The sequence below is a fragment of the Arachis hypogaea genome, chromosome 11 (assembly GCF_003086295.3).
Source record: "Arachis hypogaea cultivar Tifrunner chromosome 11, arahy.Tifrunner.gnm2.J5K5, whole genome shotgun sequence".
Lineage (NCBI taxonomy): Eukaryota > Viridiplantae > Streptophyta > Magnoliopsida > Fabales > Fabaceae > Arachis > Arachis hypogaea.
In genome coordinates, this window is record NC_092046.1 from 53,867,131 (window position 1) to 53,883,283 (window position 16,153).

The 16,153-nt window shown below is 33.1% G+C and overlaps 1 protein-coding gene across 15 annotated transcripts; it reads left to right on the forward strand.

Moving 5' to 3' along the window:
* The first annotated feature begins 7,679 nt into the window (after positions 1-7,679).
* On the forward strand, positions 7,680-11,468 carry LOC112721165 (uncharacterized). Of its 15 annotated transcripts, none has more exons than XM_072206846.1 (9): positions 7,711-8,191; positions 8,573-8,630; positions 8,782-8,877; positions 8,973-9,044; positions 9,233-9,344; positions 9,586-9,640; positions 9,951-10,627; positions 11,015-11,165; positions 11,257-11,468. In XM_072206846.1, exons 1-5 carry the CDS (start codon positions 8,055-8,057, stop codon positions 9,248-9,250), a joined length of 381 nt encoding a protein of 126 aa, XP_072062947.1. In that variant the 5' UTR covers positions 7,711-8,054; the 3' UTR covers positions 9,251-9,344; positions 9,586-9,640; positions 9,951-10,627; positions 11,015-11,165; positions 11,257-11,468. The 15 variants fall into 15 exon arrangements, with proteins under 15 accessions (XP_025628021.1, XP_025628018.1, XP_025628024.1 ...); XM_072206847.1 differs by having other exon boundaries at positions 9,951-10,055; XM_072206850.1 differs by having other exon boundaries at positions 7,716-8,191; positions 9,240-9,344; positions 9,951-10,055.
* The last annotated feature ends 4,685 nt before the right edge of the window (positions 11,469-16,153 follow it).

The following is a 16,153-nucleotide window of genomic DNA, read 5'->3' on the forward strand; positions in this document are numbered from 1 at the left end:
ACTAAGCTTTTGAGGAGAAAAGAACTTGGCTAAGAAAGCCGTGACCAGCTTATCTCAAGAGTTCAGGGTATCTTTAGGTTGAGAGTCCAACCATACTCTAGCTCTGTCTCTTACAGCAAATGGGAGAAGCATAAGCCTGAAGACCTCGGGATCAACCCCATTGGTCTTAACAGTATCACAGATCTGCAAGAATTCAGTCAAAAACTGAAAAGGATCTTCAGATGGAAGTCCATGAAACTTGCAGTTCTGTTGCATCAGAGAAACTAATTGAGGTTTAAGCTCAAAATTGTTTGCTCCAATGGCAGGGATTGAGATGCTTCTTCCATGTAAATTGGAATTAGGTGCAGTGAAGTCACTAAGCATCCTCCTAGCATTGTTATTATTTTCGGCCATATCTTCTTCTTTTTCGAAATTTCTGTCAGATTTTCTCTAGAGAGTTGTGCTTTAGCTTCCCTTAGCTTCCTTTTCAGAGTCCTTTCAGGTTCAGGATCATCGTCAACAAGAATGTTCTTATCCTTGTTCCTGCTCATATGAAAAAGAAGAAAACAGAAAAGAAAATATGGAATCCTCTATGTCACAGTATAGAGATTCCTTTATGTGAGTAGAAGAAGATAAGAATAAAAGAAGAGAAATTCGAACACCAAGAGGAAGAGAGGGTTCGAATTTTGAGATGAAGAGAAGTGTTAGTAAATAAATAAATAAATAAATAATTAGAAGGAGATGAGAGAGAGGGAATTTCAAAAATTAATTAAATTAAAATTAAAATTTAAAGTTAAATTTTAAAAATTAAAATTGAAATCAAATTAAATTAAATTTTTAAAACAATTAATTAATTAAAAGGGAATTTTGAAAAAGAGGGAAGGGGTTTTCAAAAATTAGAGAGAAAATTAGTTAGGTGGTTTTGAAAAAGATAAGAATCAATCAAAAAGATAAGATTGATTGAAAAAGATTTGAAAATCAAATTAAAAAGATAAGAGGTTAGAAAAGAAGTTAGAAAAGATTTTGAAATTGATTTTGAAAAAGATGTGATTGAAATTTATTTTGAAAAAGATTTGAAAAAAAAATTTAAAAAGATTTGATTTTAAAAATTAAAGTTGATTACTTGACTAACAAGAAACTAAAAAGATATGATTCTAGAGTTTAAAGATTGACCCTTTCTTACTAGACAAGTAACAAACTTGAAATTTTTGAATCAATCACATTAATTGTTAGCATTAATTTTGAAAATTTGAAATAGAAATAAGAAAAAGATTTTTGAAAATCATTTTGGAATTTTCAAAAATCATAAAAGAAAAATGAAAAAGATTTGATTTTTGAAAAAGATTTGAAAAAGATAAGATTTTGAATTTGAAAATTTGATTTGACTCATAAGAAATAACTAAATTTTAAAAATATTTGACTAAATCAAATCAAATTTTCGAAAATTATGAGTGAAATAAGAGAAATATATTTTTTAGATTTTTTAATTTTAATGATGAGAGAGAAAAACATAAAAAAGACTCAATGCATAAAAATTTTGGATCAAAATATGTGATGCATGCAAGAACACTATGAATGTCAAGATGAACACCAAGAACACTTTGAATGTCAAGATGAACACCAAGAACTTATTTTTGAAAAATTTTCAAGAAAAGAAAACATGCAAGACACCAAACTTAAAAATTTTTATTCTTTAGACATTAACAAATTGAAAATGCATATGAAAAACAAGAAAAGACACAAAACAAGAAAATATGAAGATCAAACAAGAGGACTGGCCAAGAACAACTTGAAGATCATGAAGAATGCAATGCATGAAATTTTCGAAAATAATTTTTAGAAAATTAAAAAGATGCAATTGACACCAAACTTAAAACTTGACTCTAGACTCAAACAAGAAACACAAAAAATATTTTTGATTTTATGATTTTGTAAATTTTTTTTTTGTATTTTTCGAAAATAAGAAATAAAAAGCTTAAAATTAAAATAAAATTACCTAATCTGAGCAACAAGATGAACCGTCAGTTGTCCAAACTCGAACAATCCCCGGCAACGGCGCCAAAAACTTGGTGTGCGAAATCGTGATCGTTCCTTCCTTGGTAACGGCGCTAAAAACTCAATACGCACGTTCATGTTCTTAATTCTGTTTCACAACTTCGTACAACTAACCAGCAAGTGCATTGGGTCGTCCAAGTAATAAACCTTACGTGAGTAAGGGTCGATCCCACGGAGATTGTCGGCTTGAAGCAAGCTATGGTTACCTTGTAAATCTCAGTCATGCGGATTAAACTGATTTTTTAAATTGATAAGTAAAAGATAAATAAAATATAAAATAGGATAGTGGTACTTATGTAATTCATTGGTGAAAAATTCAGATAAGCGTATAGAGATGCTTTCGTCCCTCTGAACCTCTGCTTTCTTGTTGTCTTCATCCAATCCTTCCTACTCCTTTCCATGGCAAGCTGTATGTTGGGCATCACCGTTGTCAATGGCTACTTCCCGTCCTCTCAGTGAAAATGGTCCAAGATGCTCTATCACGGCACGGCTATTCATCTGTCGGTTCTCGATCATACTGGAATAGGATCCATTGATCCTTTTGCGTCTGTCACTACGCCTAGCACTCGCGAGTTTTAAGCTCGTCACAGCCATCCCTTCCCAGATCCTACTCGGAATACCACAGACAAGGTTTAGACTTTCCGGATCTCAGGAATGGCCATCCATGGGTTCTAACTTATACCACAAAGACTCTAATATCTCGGACTCGGTCCCCTGTATTAGATATCCAAGAGATATCCATTCAATCTAAGGTAGAACGGAAGTGGTTGTCAGGCACGCGTTCATAAGTTGAGAATGATGATGACTGTCATGATCATCACATCCATCATATTGAAGTGCGAATGAATATCTTAGAAGTGGAATAAGTTGAATTGAATAGAAAAATAGTAGTACTTTGCATTAATCTTTGAAGAACAGCAGAGCTCCACACCTTAATCTATGGTGTGTAGAAACTCTACCGTTGAAAATACATAAGTGATGAAGGTCCAGGCATGGCCGAGAGGCCAGCCCCCAAACGTGATCTAAAGACCAAAAGGTAATCCAAAAAATGTAAATACAATAGTAAAAAGTCCTATTTATACTAAACTAGTTACTAGGGTTTACAAAAATAAGTAAATGATGCAGAAATCCACTTCCAGGGCCCACTTGGTGTGTGCTTGGGCTGAGCATTGAGATTTACACGTGTAGAGGTCTTTCTTGGAGTTGAACGCCAGTTTGTAACCTGTTTCTGGCGTTTAACTCCACTTTGCAACCTGTTTCTGGCGTTTGACTCCAGAATACAGCATGGAACTGGCGTTCAACGCTAGTTTACGTTGTCTATCCTTAACCAAAGTACGGACTATTATATATTGCTGAAAAGCCCTGAATGTCTACTTTCCAACGCAATTGAGAACGGGCCATTTGGAGTTTTGTAGCTCCAGAAAATCCACTTGAGTGCAGGGAGGTCAGAATCCAACAGCATCTGCAATCCTTCTTCAACCTCTGATCTGATTTTTGCTCAAGTCCCTCAATTTCAGCCAGAATTTACCTGAAATCACAGAAAAACACACAAACTCATAGTAAAGTCCAGAAATGTGAATTTTAATTAAAAACTAATAAAAATATACTAAAAACTAACTAATTCATGCTGAAAAGTATATAAAAACAATGCCAAAAAGCGTATAAATTATCCGCTCATCACACCACTGTCTGGAAGAAAAATCAAGGAAAAATTCGAACCCAAAAGGTTCCCCAGTTAAGTGCTTGTGGTGTTTATGTATCAAGTTAAACTTGAAAACAAAACACTTAGAGTCACGACTAGGATCAAAGGTGCAAAGTACCAAGAAAAAGAAAAATCTATGTTCAAGAATTAATTAGAGCTTAAACAAGAGAATCTATAATATCATCAAAATTCTAGTTCCAAGGGATGCCGATATTTCTAAGCTTCAGTGGATAATGAGATGCCAAAGCTATTCAAAAATAGAGTGTCATAAGCCCCATTCAGTAACTAGACCTGAGCTTCATTGACAACTCAAAGTCTTAAGCATTTTCTATTCTTTGGTCCTATATTGTTTTGGTTGCTTGAGGACAAGCAACGGTTTAAGTTTGGTGTTGTGATAAGTGAATATTTTATACCCTTTTTCATAGCATTTTCTAGTTGTTTTTAGTTAAAAATTATTAAGTTTTATTATATTTTAGTGCAAAAATATTCTTTTGATGCTACTTTGAGTTGTTTTGGTGTTTTTATAATTTCAGGTGAAATTCGGGCGAATTTGGCAGAATTTTGTGCAAAGACAAAGAACGGATAGTAGATGTTGTCAACTCCCTTGCATTCCAACGAGTATAACTTGAGCTATAGAGGTCGAATTGATGCGGTTCTAATGGCGTTAGAAATCCAACTTCCACAGCTTTCTAACGATATATAATAGTCTATACTTTTCTTCTGGAATCACTACCAAATCTGGCGCTAAATGCCGAGCCTGGTGTTTAGCACCCAAGAGGGACAAAACCAGCACCAGAAATTTTCCCCTGCCGGTGCTGAACGCCCACCCGGCGTTTCACGCCAGCAGGGGACCTCAGCATACATGAATTTTAATGCCCATTATTGGCGTTAAATGCCAGCAGCAGCCCGAATCACTCCTCTTTGGGCCTCTCAAGTGGATTTAGCACTTCTTAGCATATTTTATTTTCTTTTTACAACTTTTAATTACAAATAATATCTTTTATGTCTAGCATTTATTATTAGGTTATTATTTAAAGGAAAAAATCAATTAGGTTTAGGATCTTCTTCCTTTTGCACTTTTCAGAACCCTATTTTCTCTGTAAGTTATGAGCAACTAAACCTTCTGGTTAAGGTTAGGAGCTCTGTTTATTTCTATGATTTAGGATTATTATTCTTCTATTTTAATATATGTTTGATTCAATTCTAAGGTATTGTTTTCGTTCTTAATCTTATGAAACTGGGTGGAACGGGAGTATGACCCTTTTTCTATATGAGTTCTTGTGATTCTCGATAGAGTTATCTCGCTTAAACTACAGCTTGAGAATACGCCTCCTAGACGGCTAATCACACAACCTGATAGGATATGCAACATCTATTCAGCCGGGATTGGGGTGATTAGGTCCTTTGTGGTATAAATCAGTTTTCTGAACTTCACCCTCCGGTCCGAGTTAAATGACCACGGGGAGTGACGTTTGATGAAGATTAGAGGAGATTAAATCACTAAGGGATTAGGGTTTAATCACTTACAGTTTATCATAGAATGAATCATTCATTATTAAAATAGTTAGTAAGAAGTTTTAATCCAGAAAGATAAACATCTCTGATACCTTAATTGTTTTCTTATATTGTTTTTACATCAAACCTTTAATTACCTCCTTTATTTTCTTTATTTATGCGTTTACAACAACAACCACTTTTACTGTTTACCTGACTAAGTCCAACAGGATAACCATTGCTTGCTTAGTCCGACATTTCTCGTGGGATCGACCCTCACTCACTTGAGGTATTACTTGGACGACCCGGTGCACTTGCCAGTTAAGTTGTGCGAGTTCTAATTTCGCGCACCAGAAGACCTTAAAGACCGGTTCATAATATTGTCCACAAGTATATTATTTCTCTCTTCCACGGAATTCTCTCTACTTTGTTTGTCTCCAATTTCTAAAAATTTTCTCGTAGGATGTTGTGCTATTTTGGCTTGATTACTTCCTTTAACATGTTTGGATATAAAATTTCGGATTAGTTTCGCTGCAAAAGATACTTCCTTCATTTCAATTGCTTTAATTTCCCCGGAATGCCTTAACTTCCTATGCTTTTTGCGTTCCTCATCATCTTACCTCATGCTTGTAGTTGTTGTTGAGTACATGAATAGTCTTTGAAGCCTGGGAATTAAAAGAAAGTGTCACAACATCTTCGCAGGAACATTGTGAGATTTTTTTAAAGGTAGAACATCAGCTTCAACTATAGGATTCACAATCCAACGAGAGGCGCCACATTCATGACAAGATGTGTCCTTCTCGTGCTCTTTCCAATATAGCATTCAATCGTTTGGACATGCGTTAATCTTTTTATAGTCAAGACCTACTCATTATAGTCTTGGCTTTATTAAAAGAAGTAGGAATATTCAAGTCAGGAATAGCCTCTTTTAGCAAATCCAAGAGAGAAGTAAAAGAGGCATTACTCCATCCATGTTGACACTTTAACAAGTATAGTCGGATGGCGAAAGACAACATAGAAAATTTCTTGCAACTGAGATATAGTTCTTTGCTAGCCTCTTCAACCAAGTTATAGAATTTCTTTGCATCTTCATTCATACATTCTTTTATTCCTCACTACAACAAATATGGCCTTTAGCAACGCCAAATTTTGCAACGCCTTAAAACCGTTCTCTTAGATAGTTTTAGACAACGGTTTTTTGTAGTGTTACTATTAAATTCAATTTTTCATTATTTTATAGCAACAAATTAAAACCGTTCTCTTTGACTATTTTAAAGAACGGTTTTATAACCGTTACCATGATTTATTTTTAAGCAACGGTTTTTTATTGTTGTTTAAATAATTGTACAAAAAGAACGCATAAAAACCGTTGCTAAAATGCTACACTTTAAAACCGTTCTATTAGATGGTCTTAGACAATGGTTTTTACAGTGTTGCTGTTGAAGTTCAATTTTTCATTACGTTATAGCAACAAAATAAAACCGTTCTCTTTGACTATTTTAAAGAACGGTTTTATAACCATTACAACAATTGTTTATCAAACAACAATTTTTTAATATTATTTAAATAATTATACAAATTAAAAGATACATATAAAAATAATTATAAATAATCATACAAATTTAAATAATTTTTTCTATAAATACTAAATTTATAAAATACTCAAAAACTATTGTTATAAATATATAACAAATATTATTTTTAGAAAAAATAAAATTAAAATAAATTTATAATAAATATTATATATTTTTGAAAATCTAAAATATGAATAAATTGTGATTTTATCTTATTAAGTTTAAACTTTATAATTTAAAAAATTATTCTATTAGAAAATAATTAAAGAGATTAGGTGATAAATTCATTTTGAATAAATTAATATTCTTAAGTAATTTTATTATAATGGAATATTTTGTATAATTTTAGTAATTGAAAAATAAGAAAGAATTGTACAATTTAATTTAAGTAACTTTTATTTTGAAAAAGTGATGACTTATTATTAATTTGAACTCCTTATTTTATAAACTAATCTATTGAGAGTAATTAAATTAGTTTTATTAATATTTGGAGTTTATTTAATTAATATTCTTGTGTAATTTTTATAATTGGTTATTTCATATAATTTGAAATTAAAGTTCTGGTGACAGAAAATGATAAAAAATTATATCATTTAATTTAAATAATTAATATTTTTGAGTTTAAAAATGTATTTTATAAAATGTGATTAATATATTTATTTATAATTTAAATTATAAATAATTATTTTAGCTCATTGATAAATTAATGAATAAAATTTTATACATTTTAAAGTAATCTTTACAGTATTAAATTTAAATTCTATATTATTATTTTATCTCAAATATTTTCTAAAATTCTTATATTACTAGTATATATTTTATCCTAATTCTAGAATTATCAAATAAAGTCCCAATTTCACAAAATTCCTAACTTTGTTATCTTAAATCCCTAGACACACATACAGAAAAGGAAACAGAAGGAAAAGGGGAAAAGAAAGAAAGGGAAAAGAGAGGAGAAGGGGGAATCGGGGAAGAAGAAGGGAAGGAAAGGGAGAAGAGCGCGCCGTCACTGCACCCTGCCCGCCTGCCGCCGCCGTTCCATGGAGCCGCCGCCATTGTCGCGCGAACCGGAGGGTGTGGAGACGGAGAAGAGTGTGCACGAGAGAGGAGTAGCCACCATCGTCGAGGACTCCATCACCACCGCTGAAGGTCCTGACCGTCGAGCTCGTCGTCGCCGTCGCACCTCCCATCACTGCTGCCACTAAAGAGCTCGAAGAGAAAGAAAGGGTTCGCGCGGAGAAAGAAACACGATGTGGGAGGAGGAGGTTGCCTCTGTTGCTGCCAAGCCGTCGCTGGCGGGGTTGGGTTCGCCGTCGCTGTTGAGCTGTGCGCCGCCGTTGGTATTTGGATCGCCACTCTGTTTCAGCTGCAACTCGCCACTGTACTGGTGAGCTTTACCCTGTTTCTGATTTCTCTTTGCTCACCTAAGTTATCCCGTTGTTGCTGTGAGGGTTATTGTTAAAGTGTTTATGTTAACCGAAGCTGTTGCTGCAAGTTACTTTGCTGTCGCCTAATATTGATTTTAATGTTGATTTGGTATAATGTTGTTCTGATGTTGATTTGGTAACTGGTAATTTGGAAATGCTGTTGTGATTTTATTTTGATTTTAATATTGATTTAGTATGTAACTGGTTCTCTGGAAATGCTGCTTTGATTTTGTTTTGATTTTAATATTAATTTGTTATAATACTGTTATGATTTTGATTTGCTAACTAGATCTCTGAAAGAACTTATAAGTGGTATCGAATTAACCATGAAAATTTTGTAGCCATCAGACATGGATGTACGTATTGATCTCTGAATTAAAGCTTACTTGTGTATATAAGGTAAGATTGGGCTTTCTCAACCCAAGTGCTGCATATAGGATTGCATTAACTTTAATACTTTCTAGCATTTGTGTAGTTTTGATTAAATTATCAAAGTTTGGTATTTGCTTTACTCTGATTGCTTTCTTGTATTCTTGATTATTTTGTAAAGATTCTTGAAATGGACACCTATAGATACCACGGGCACTCTATGTCTGATCCTGGCAGCACATACCGTACATGTGACAAGATTTCCAATGAGAGACAAGTTTGTCACACTACTGAGCAAACCATATAATGTGCTGTTATTTTAATATCATGGAGTTCTTTCTCAAATTTTTCTCTTGGTTAATATGATTATAGGAGCGTGATCCAATTGAGAGAGTGAGGAAGCTATTATTGGCTCATGACATTGCTTCTGAGAAGGAGCTGAAGGTAATCAAAAGAAACTAGACTTCTTACTTTGTTCTTCCGATGTGAAGTATGATAATTTTAAGGCTTGGTTATGTATAATACTATGACTTCTATATTGATGAAATCTTTGCCAAATTTACCATGCCTTTTTTATTTTTATTTCTTTGAAGATAGTTCATGGATTAAACTTTTCTTTATTATGATGTAAGGTATCAGACTTGACTTAAAGAATTATGGGCTACGTTATATTTTTTGTGGCTTCCACTTTGGAGTTTGTAAATGGATTCGAGTCCTCTCATAGGGATTATAGATCTTATTATAGTAAGTACTGTTAAATTGAGTTATATTCTGCCTATAACTATTTCTGCTATGTGTAAAAGGTGCCTATTTTGTGAATTACTAGTAGTATTCATTGTTTTCTTTTAAGTTTCCAATTCAACTAGAGTTTAAGAAGATTTGTAGTTGGAATGTGCAAGTATATATTTTGATATTCTAGGGGTCAGATAAAACATTTTATTTTAAGCACTATGCTGAACATATTCAATTGATCTTCTCCTTTTAGGACATTGATGAAAGAGTATGAAAGGGCTGCGCTTCATCTTGATAAAGTTAAGCTGGTTTGTAGTTTATTCTTAAAAGCTTTTTACTGCTGTTTGGAACCAAATGCATGATTCTTTTTAAGGATATCATTTAGCTTTTCTAGTTATTTGATTTTAGCTTAACTAATTACAAAGGAATTACTTTGAGAATTTTTTGAATGTGCTATTGTTTCAAACTTCAAATTAGAGCAGGTATTGTTATGATACTTCTAAGTACATAGTAAAGGTTATAAATTAGAAACATTTACTTGATAATTTAATAGTCTATCATGTTAAATCTTTCATGTAGATATATGGCATTTTGATATGGATTTACGTGTACTGATAGGTCTTACGGAGATTAATTGATGTTCAAAAAGCAAAGGCTTATGCATCAAAAGATGACCCTTTGGAGTTATGCTCACCTGTGACAAAAGTTACTCTTGTGGCTGAGGTGATGCTTTCTCTGCTCTAGTCAAATGTTGATGGCTACATGAAAATAAGATACATGAATATAGCATGTTAACAAAAAAATCCAGTTATTTTATCCCCAAAAACAAAATGCAGTTAGTATTGATGGTTCACTTTATTTTATTTTGGATATTTTATACATTTCCTACCATTATGATTTGCAACTTGGTCTGTGCGATGGTTCGCTTTAGTTTGCCTATGTCTTTGGTATGAACTACAGTGGCTGTAGAATTCCTATGTTAATCTTGATGTGATATTAAAACCATTATGTACTCCCAAGTCTCCAACATTTCTTTCAATTCATGAAAAGAGGGTTGGGTTAGGTTAGGTATGTTAAATCCTGTCATTTGCAATTGAGAACAAAACAGGTAGACCTTGTTTTGTCATTAGTTACTTTGTTGATTGATTTTTACTCTTTAATGAGATTTTGTTCTAAGCAATGTTAGGAGAAAATAGTTCCGTGTCGTCATCGGTTACTGCTTTGTAATCCATTGTTGTTCCATGCTCTCCTCTCCGCTTGCGTCTGCTACGATGTCCCCCACTTGGTCTGCTGAGGTTCGGTTACGGTATTCGTTTGGATTAAGCTTATTTTCTATTATAAATCAAAGAGTCATTTAGATGAATATGTTCTCTGTGTAAAAAGTTAAGCATAGAACTTTTGTTTTAATTCAATTTAGTTTGAAATTAAAAGAGTCATTTAGTTGAACATGTTCTCTCTGTGTAAAAAGTTAAGTTAGAAGTTTTGTTTTAATTCAATTTAGTTTGAAATTAAGCTAAGTTGTTTTATTGAGCATATGTTAATGTTAATGGTTATTTCTTAATTGCTAGTTGGTTTATTTTGTTTCTTAATTGCTAGTTGGTTTAATTTCTAGTTGGTTGATTATCTCAATGGATGTCTTAGTGTTTCACAAAATGAGTATTTAAATCATGGTAAATATTTAGGGACAAAATTTGTTTGATGACTTAGCTGAGGACATTCTCGGTGGCAGCAGACTTGGAAACAAATTCTGCGACTCTTCTAAGAGCCAAGTCCTTAGGAGTTCCTCAATAGATAAAGAGAGAGCAAACGATGTTGCTGAATATCAAAGTTGTGGTATGCTTTGTGTTGCATGTTTCTCTTCTTTGCTTCTTATAGTTTGCATTTTGTTTGATGCTAATCAATGTTCTTTTAATTACTTTTGCAGTTACATGTTGATTGAGAATGCTACTTGCTGCAGCAGGTTCTTAGTCGGTAATGGCTTAGCTAGTGTCAACGTGTATAGATTTTAAACTTTTAAGTTTTTTGAGTGTGCAAATAATGAATTAATTGATTCTAATTTGGATTTGAATTTAGTTTGGTGCATTTTAAGTTGTAAAATGATGCAAAGCAATGAGTATTACTTTTTTTTATTATGTATATTTTTCTTTAATCAAACTTCAGTGACACAAAAATTTGTCTGTAAATCAAATTTAATGGTAAATGTTCAATTAGTTTTTTTAGTGATTTGATTCAAATAGTTAAACTTATTTATCGACACTAAATTAAAATAGTTGGAACTAATTTCAATGCAACATGACAAAACTATTGTAAATAAAGAATTATATAATTACAAAAAACCGTTGTGAAAAGTCACAAAAGACAATGGTGTTAAAACTGTTGTCAAAGACAACTACAAAATGGCATGCAATTAAAACTGTTGCAAAAAGAAACACCAAAGGCAACGCTTTTAAACCATTGTCTTTGTGAATAACAAAACTACAACAGCTTAAAACCGTTGCCTATTCAGTTATGGTTTTAAACCGTTACATCATAAAAGACAACGGTTTTAAACCGTTGCCTATTCAGTAACGGTTCTAAACCGTTCTTTAAAAATTGTTGTTAAAACCGTTGTCTATGCTAGTAACTATGGCAACAATTTTTTAGTTGCCGTTGCTTTAGATAAAAAACCGTTGCCTTTGAGCATTAGTAACGGCCGCATATACCACAGGTGAAAAACCTTTGCCAAAGCATTGCCTAAAGTTTTAGGAATGGTTTTCCGATCTATGGCAAAGGTTTTTGACCGTTGCGAAAGCCCTTATTTGTTGTAGTGCCTTCTGCTTGTGCCACATCCCTAAATCTATCGTTCAACAAGGCCTCCATGTTGTCATACTAGTTAGTCTCACTCTCACTATCACTATCACTATCACTATCGCTATCACTATCAACACCCATGCCAACTACGCTTTTCCCATGATAAATCCATCTTGTATAACCATTAACAAATCCAAAGGCAATGAAATAGATATGATTTTTTGCCTTTGATGCCACAAAAAATTATAACACTTTGCACAAGGGTATAAGATTTTCCCTCCTTGTAGATTTCCAATAGAGTAAGCAAAGTTTAAAAAATCATTGACACTGTCACTAAACTCAACTTTATTTCTCGCTAAACTCATCTAATATTTTTCTAAGTCTTGAAAAAACCTAATTATTCATATATTGTTACTACTATTTAACTAAGCATGTAAATAATAATATTCATGTATATTAAGTATATAAATTCATTAAGTGGCACACAATAATATTATTATTAAAATTAAGAAAGAATTATATTAGTTATCCAAAAGTAGAGTAAAAATCAAAAGACTTTCAATATGAAAAAAACTGCACAAAGGTACATAATATATGTATGAAAGCATTCAAGTATAAGCAAGATAAAAAAAACTTACGGGGTCATGGCTCAACAAATTGCAATCTTCAAGTCTTAGAATGTGCACCAATCACTACAAGAAAAACATTGAGTACCATCGGAATTACCGTCGGATTTAGCGTCAATTTGTATCGGCAGATTTACTGTCAGATTTTTTGACGAAAAGGAGGATAAATTCGTCACCATAAAAGTTTACCATCAGAAGAGATTTTTCGTCTCTAAAGCCGATGGTAATTATTGGTGCAAAAATATAACTCACCAGTGCCAATTTTACCGTCAGATTTTCTGTCGGTATATTCCACCGGTATAACAATTTAATGAAACGCATCATTTTGGTAATTTAACATTGAAAAAATCCGACAATAAATCTGACAGTAAAATTGGATTAAAATTCAAATGCAGAACCCTTCTCCCTTTCTTGTCCAAACTCTCTCTCTCTTTTCTCTCTTTCTCTCTCCTCGTCTTCTCTCTCCCTCGCCATCGAACTATGATCATTGCCACCGCTGAAAGTTTGTTGGGAGCTTGTCATCATCGTCGCCGTCGATTCTACTGCTGCTATTGTCCCTGCCACATCCTCTGACGTGGTTGCTATTTGTAACACCCTACCACACAGCACTTTACGCTTAAGTCATAAAACAGAGGTGATGCGGTATTACGACCTCTAAAATAAAAGAAAGTGATATATGAGGAGCCTTGAAGGAATAGTTAAAGCAAAACTGCAAAAGTAAAAGCGCAAAGCTCAGGAATAACGTTTACTTGCGTACGAAGAAAGAATAGGAACACAAACATAAATATATAAACGAGGAAAGTAGAGAGTCAAGGTTACAAAATACTCAAGCCCCAAACTCAGCCTGCAAAGCTAAGGCTAGCTGGAGAATATTTACATACATACATATAAAATCCATAACCCAAAATACACAAAAGAAACCCTAGTTCTCTATAAACCTCTAGGAGGTGCAAGAGCAAAATATATATATATATATATATATATATATATATATATATATATATATATATATATATATATATAGACATAAGGAGAGTTCTATACATATATACATGCCTAAATAGAATAAAACATAATATCCCAAAAGCCACTTCGCTGCAGAGAACTCTAGACGCCTAGCAAGGTGTCTCTCGACCTGCATCTGAAAACACAAATATCCATATGGAATGAGAACCAGGAGTTATCAGCATGGTAATGGTGCCGCATACATAAGATATAAGGTCCCGGGAAAGCCAGAGGCAATCTTAGAACTCTGACACTTTCAATAATCAACATTTTCAATTATACTAATACAATAATCAACATTCATATATCCACATCAAATGTAATCATATATCACCATCAACATCATCATTCATGAACTAATCTCACTAAACCAACTACATTCATATCATAATTTATTCAATTTATCATGCCTCATCAACGCAACACACATCATCAACTATACTACCAATCAAGTTCCAAATTCATAATTCAACTTATCCTAGGTCGTCTAGCCTAAGTTTTCACAAGACATTATATATTAAATACAAGAAACCAAAACCATACGTTGGCCGATTTCTCTCCTAAGTCAAGGACACCACAAGTTGGCACAAAACCCAGCCCCAAGGTTCTCAATCCTCAAGCTAACAGCACCCAAGGCTCTACGCCAAGCATCCAACATTCACAATTAAGCTCCATTTCACATATATACACTACCTAATTCACATTCCCACATTCAAATATACCAATCTTAATATTCAAGTACTATTAGTCAAGAAATTTACTAGGGTTCAAGAATCTTCACTTTACCCAAGCACCAATGGGACAATTAAACGGTTTTCTCAAGATAGCATGACCCTAAACACCAAAATCATCAAATTTCAATACTCCAATGGCTCAAATTTTAAAAATTAGGGGAAGAATAAACTGAAAGTGAGATTGAGAGTTCCTCACCTAATTAAGCATTGGGCTTTGTAGAGCTCAACGTCACGGATGCGTGGCCATAAACGGTGCGGCGATTGGACCTCGGAGCGAGAAGTTATGGAAGATTAAATGAAATCCAAGGGTTTGAGTTTCTTTCCCTTGTTCTTCCCCCCAGCAACGTGCTTCTCTTAATTTGGGGAGGAATGAGCTAAAGCTCATTGTGTTAGTGGAGTGTGGATTGGGCCTTGGGCCCAAATTCTTTAAAATTAGTGTTAAAATTTTTATTTTAATTATCTCTATCTCATTAAACTATAAAATTCATATTTCTAATTTTTTATTAAAAATTAATTTATTGACTAATTATTCGTTAATTTTATGGGGTTTACACCGTTCACGTCGCCGTCATTATTGCCTTTGTCACCACCACATTAAAGAGACCTTGCAGCCACTATCATTAGATCTATTGTTTGTATGCTTATTTTATTTTTATATATTAATTTCTGACTTTATCATTTTGTTAGGGTTTTGGTTAAATTTATTTAATGAAGTGTGTGATTAGGATTTGCCATGTTAATTTAATGGATATAAAAATTAAATAATGTTAGAGTAGGTTAAGTAAGGTGAGATTAAGAGTGCCTGAGTTATTGGAAGATTTTAGTTGAGTTTAGTGAATGAGTTTCTTTCAATTGCATTAAACTTATGTCGCTTATTTTTGTGATGCTTGTTGTTAGTTTGAAGAAATTAGAATTAAGTTTTAGTTAATTAGAATAATGAGTTTTACTTATTCTTTTGAATTAGTTTTTGAATCAGTTTTAACTTGTGAATTTAATATGTTGTCCTTTTTATTAGGACAGTGCTATTTTCCCTGATGTTAGTTGGAGTTTGCTTTTTCTGTTGTTTGTGCAGTAATATTCTAGGTTGGTTTTCTATCTCTGAATATAATGAATTATTTAAATTTTATGTTGGACTTACTTTTCCTAGGATAGAATTTTATGACGGAAGTGAGAGAAGGTCGCGTAGTGGTGCCTTCTCGAAATCCTTGATTGCTGGAAAATTGTGGAGTTATAAGGGATTGCGCACTAGAATGGTTAGGATTTAATATTTTATTTAATGTGTGTATGTTATGATTTATGCCTGTAGCTATTTTCTCTGTGAAAATTGTTTTATTTATTTAATGGATGTCTTTGGATTAAGGAGAAGTTCTGCCGAATTATCATTTTAATTGTCTAAAACATGTTTGGTTTGTCAGAAAATGATAATTATATTTGGCAGGAGATTCTAAATATAGGATACACTCTGTCGAATTTTCTAAAAAATTTAATAATTTGTGTTGTTCGTTGAATTCTAGGTTGTACAATACAATATGATTCCAAGTCATCGTCTATGAATGTATGAAAAGGATAACGGTGGTCGGGGGTTAAAAACCTGAATTCTTTTAGGGGGGAGTCAACGTGTTTGTTGTGTATGTCTTCATCATGGAACCATTTAGGTCTGAAGGGG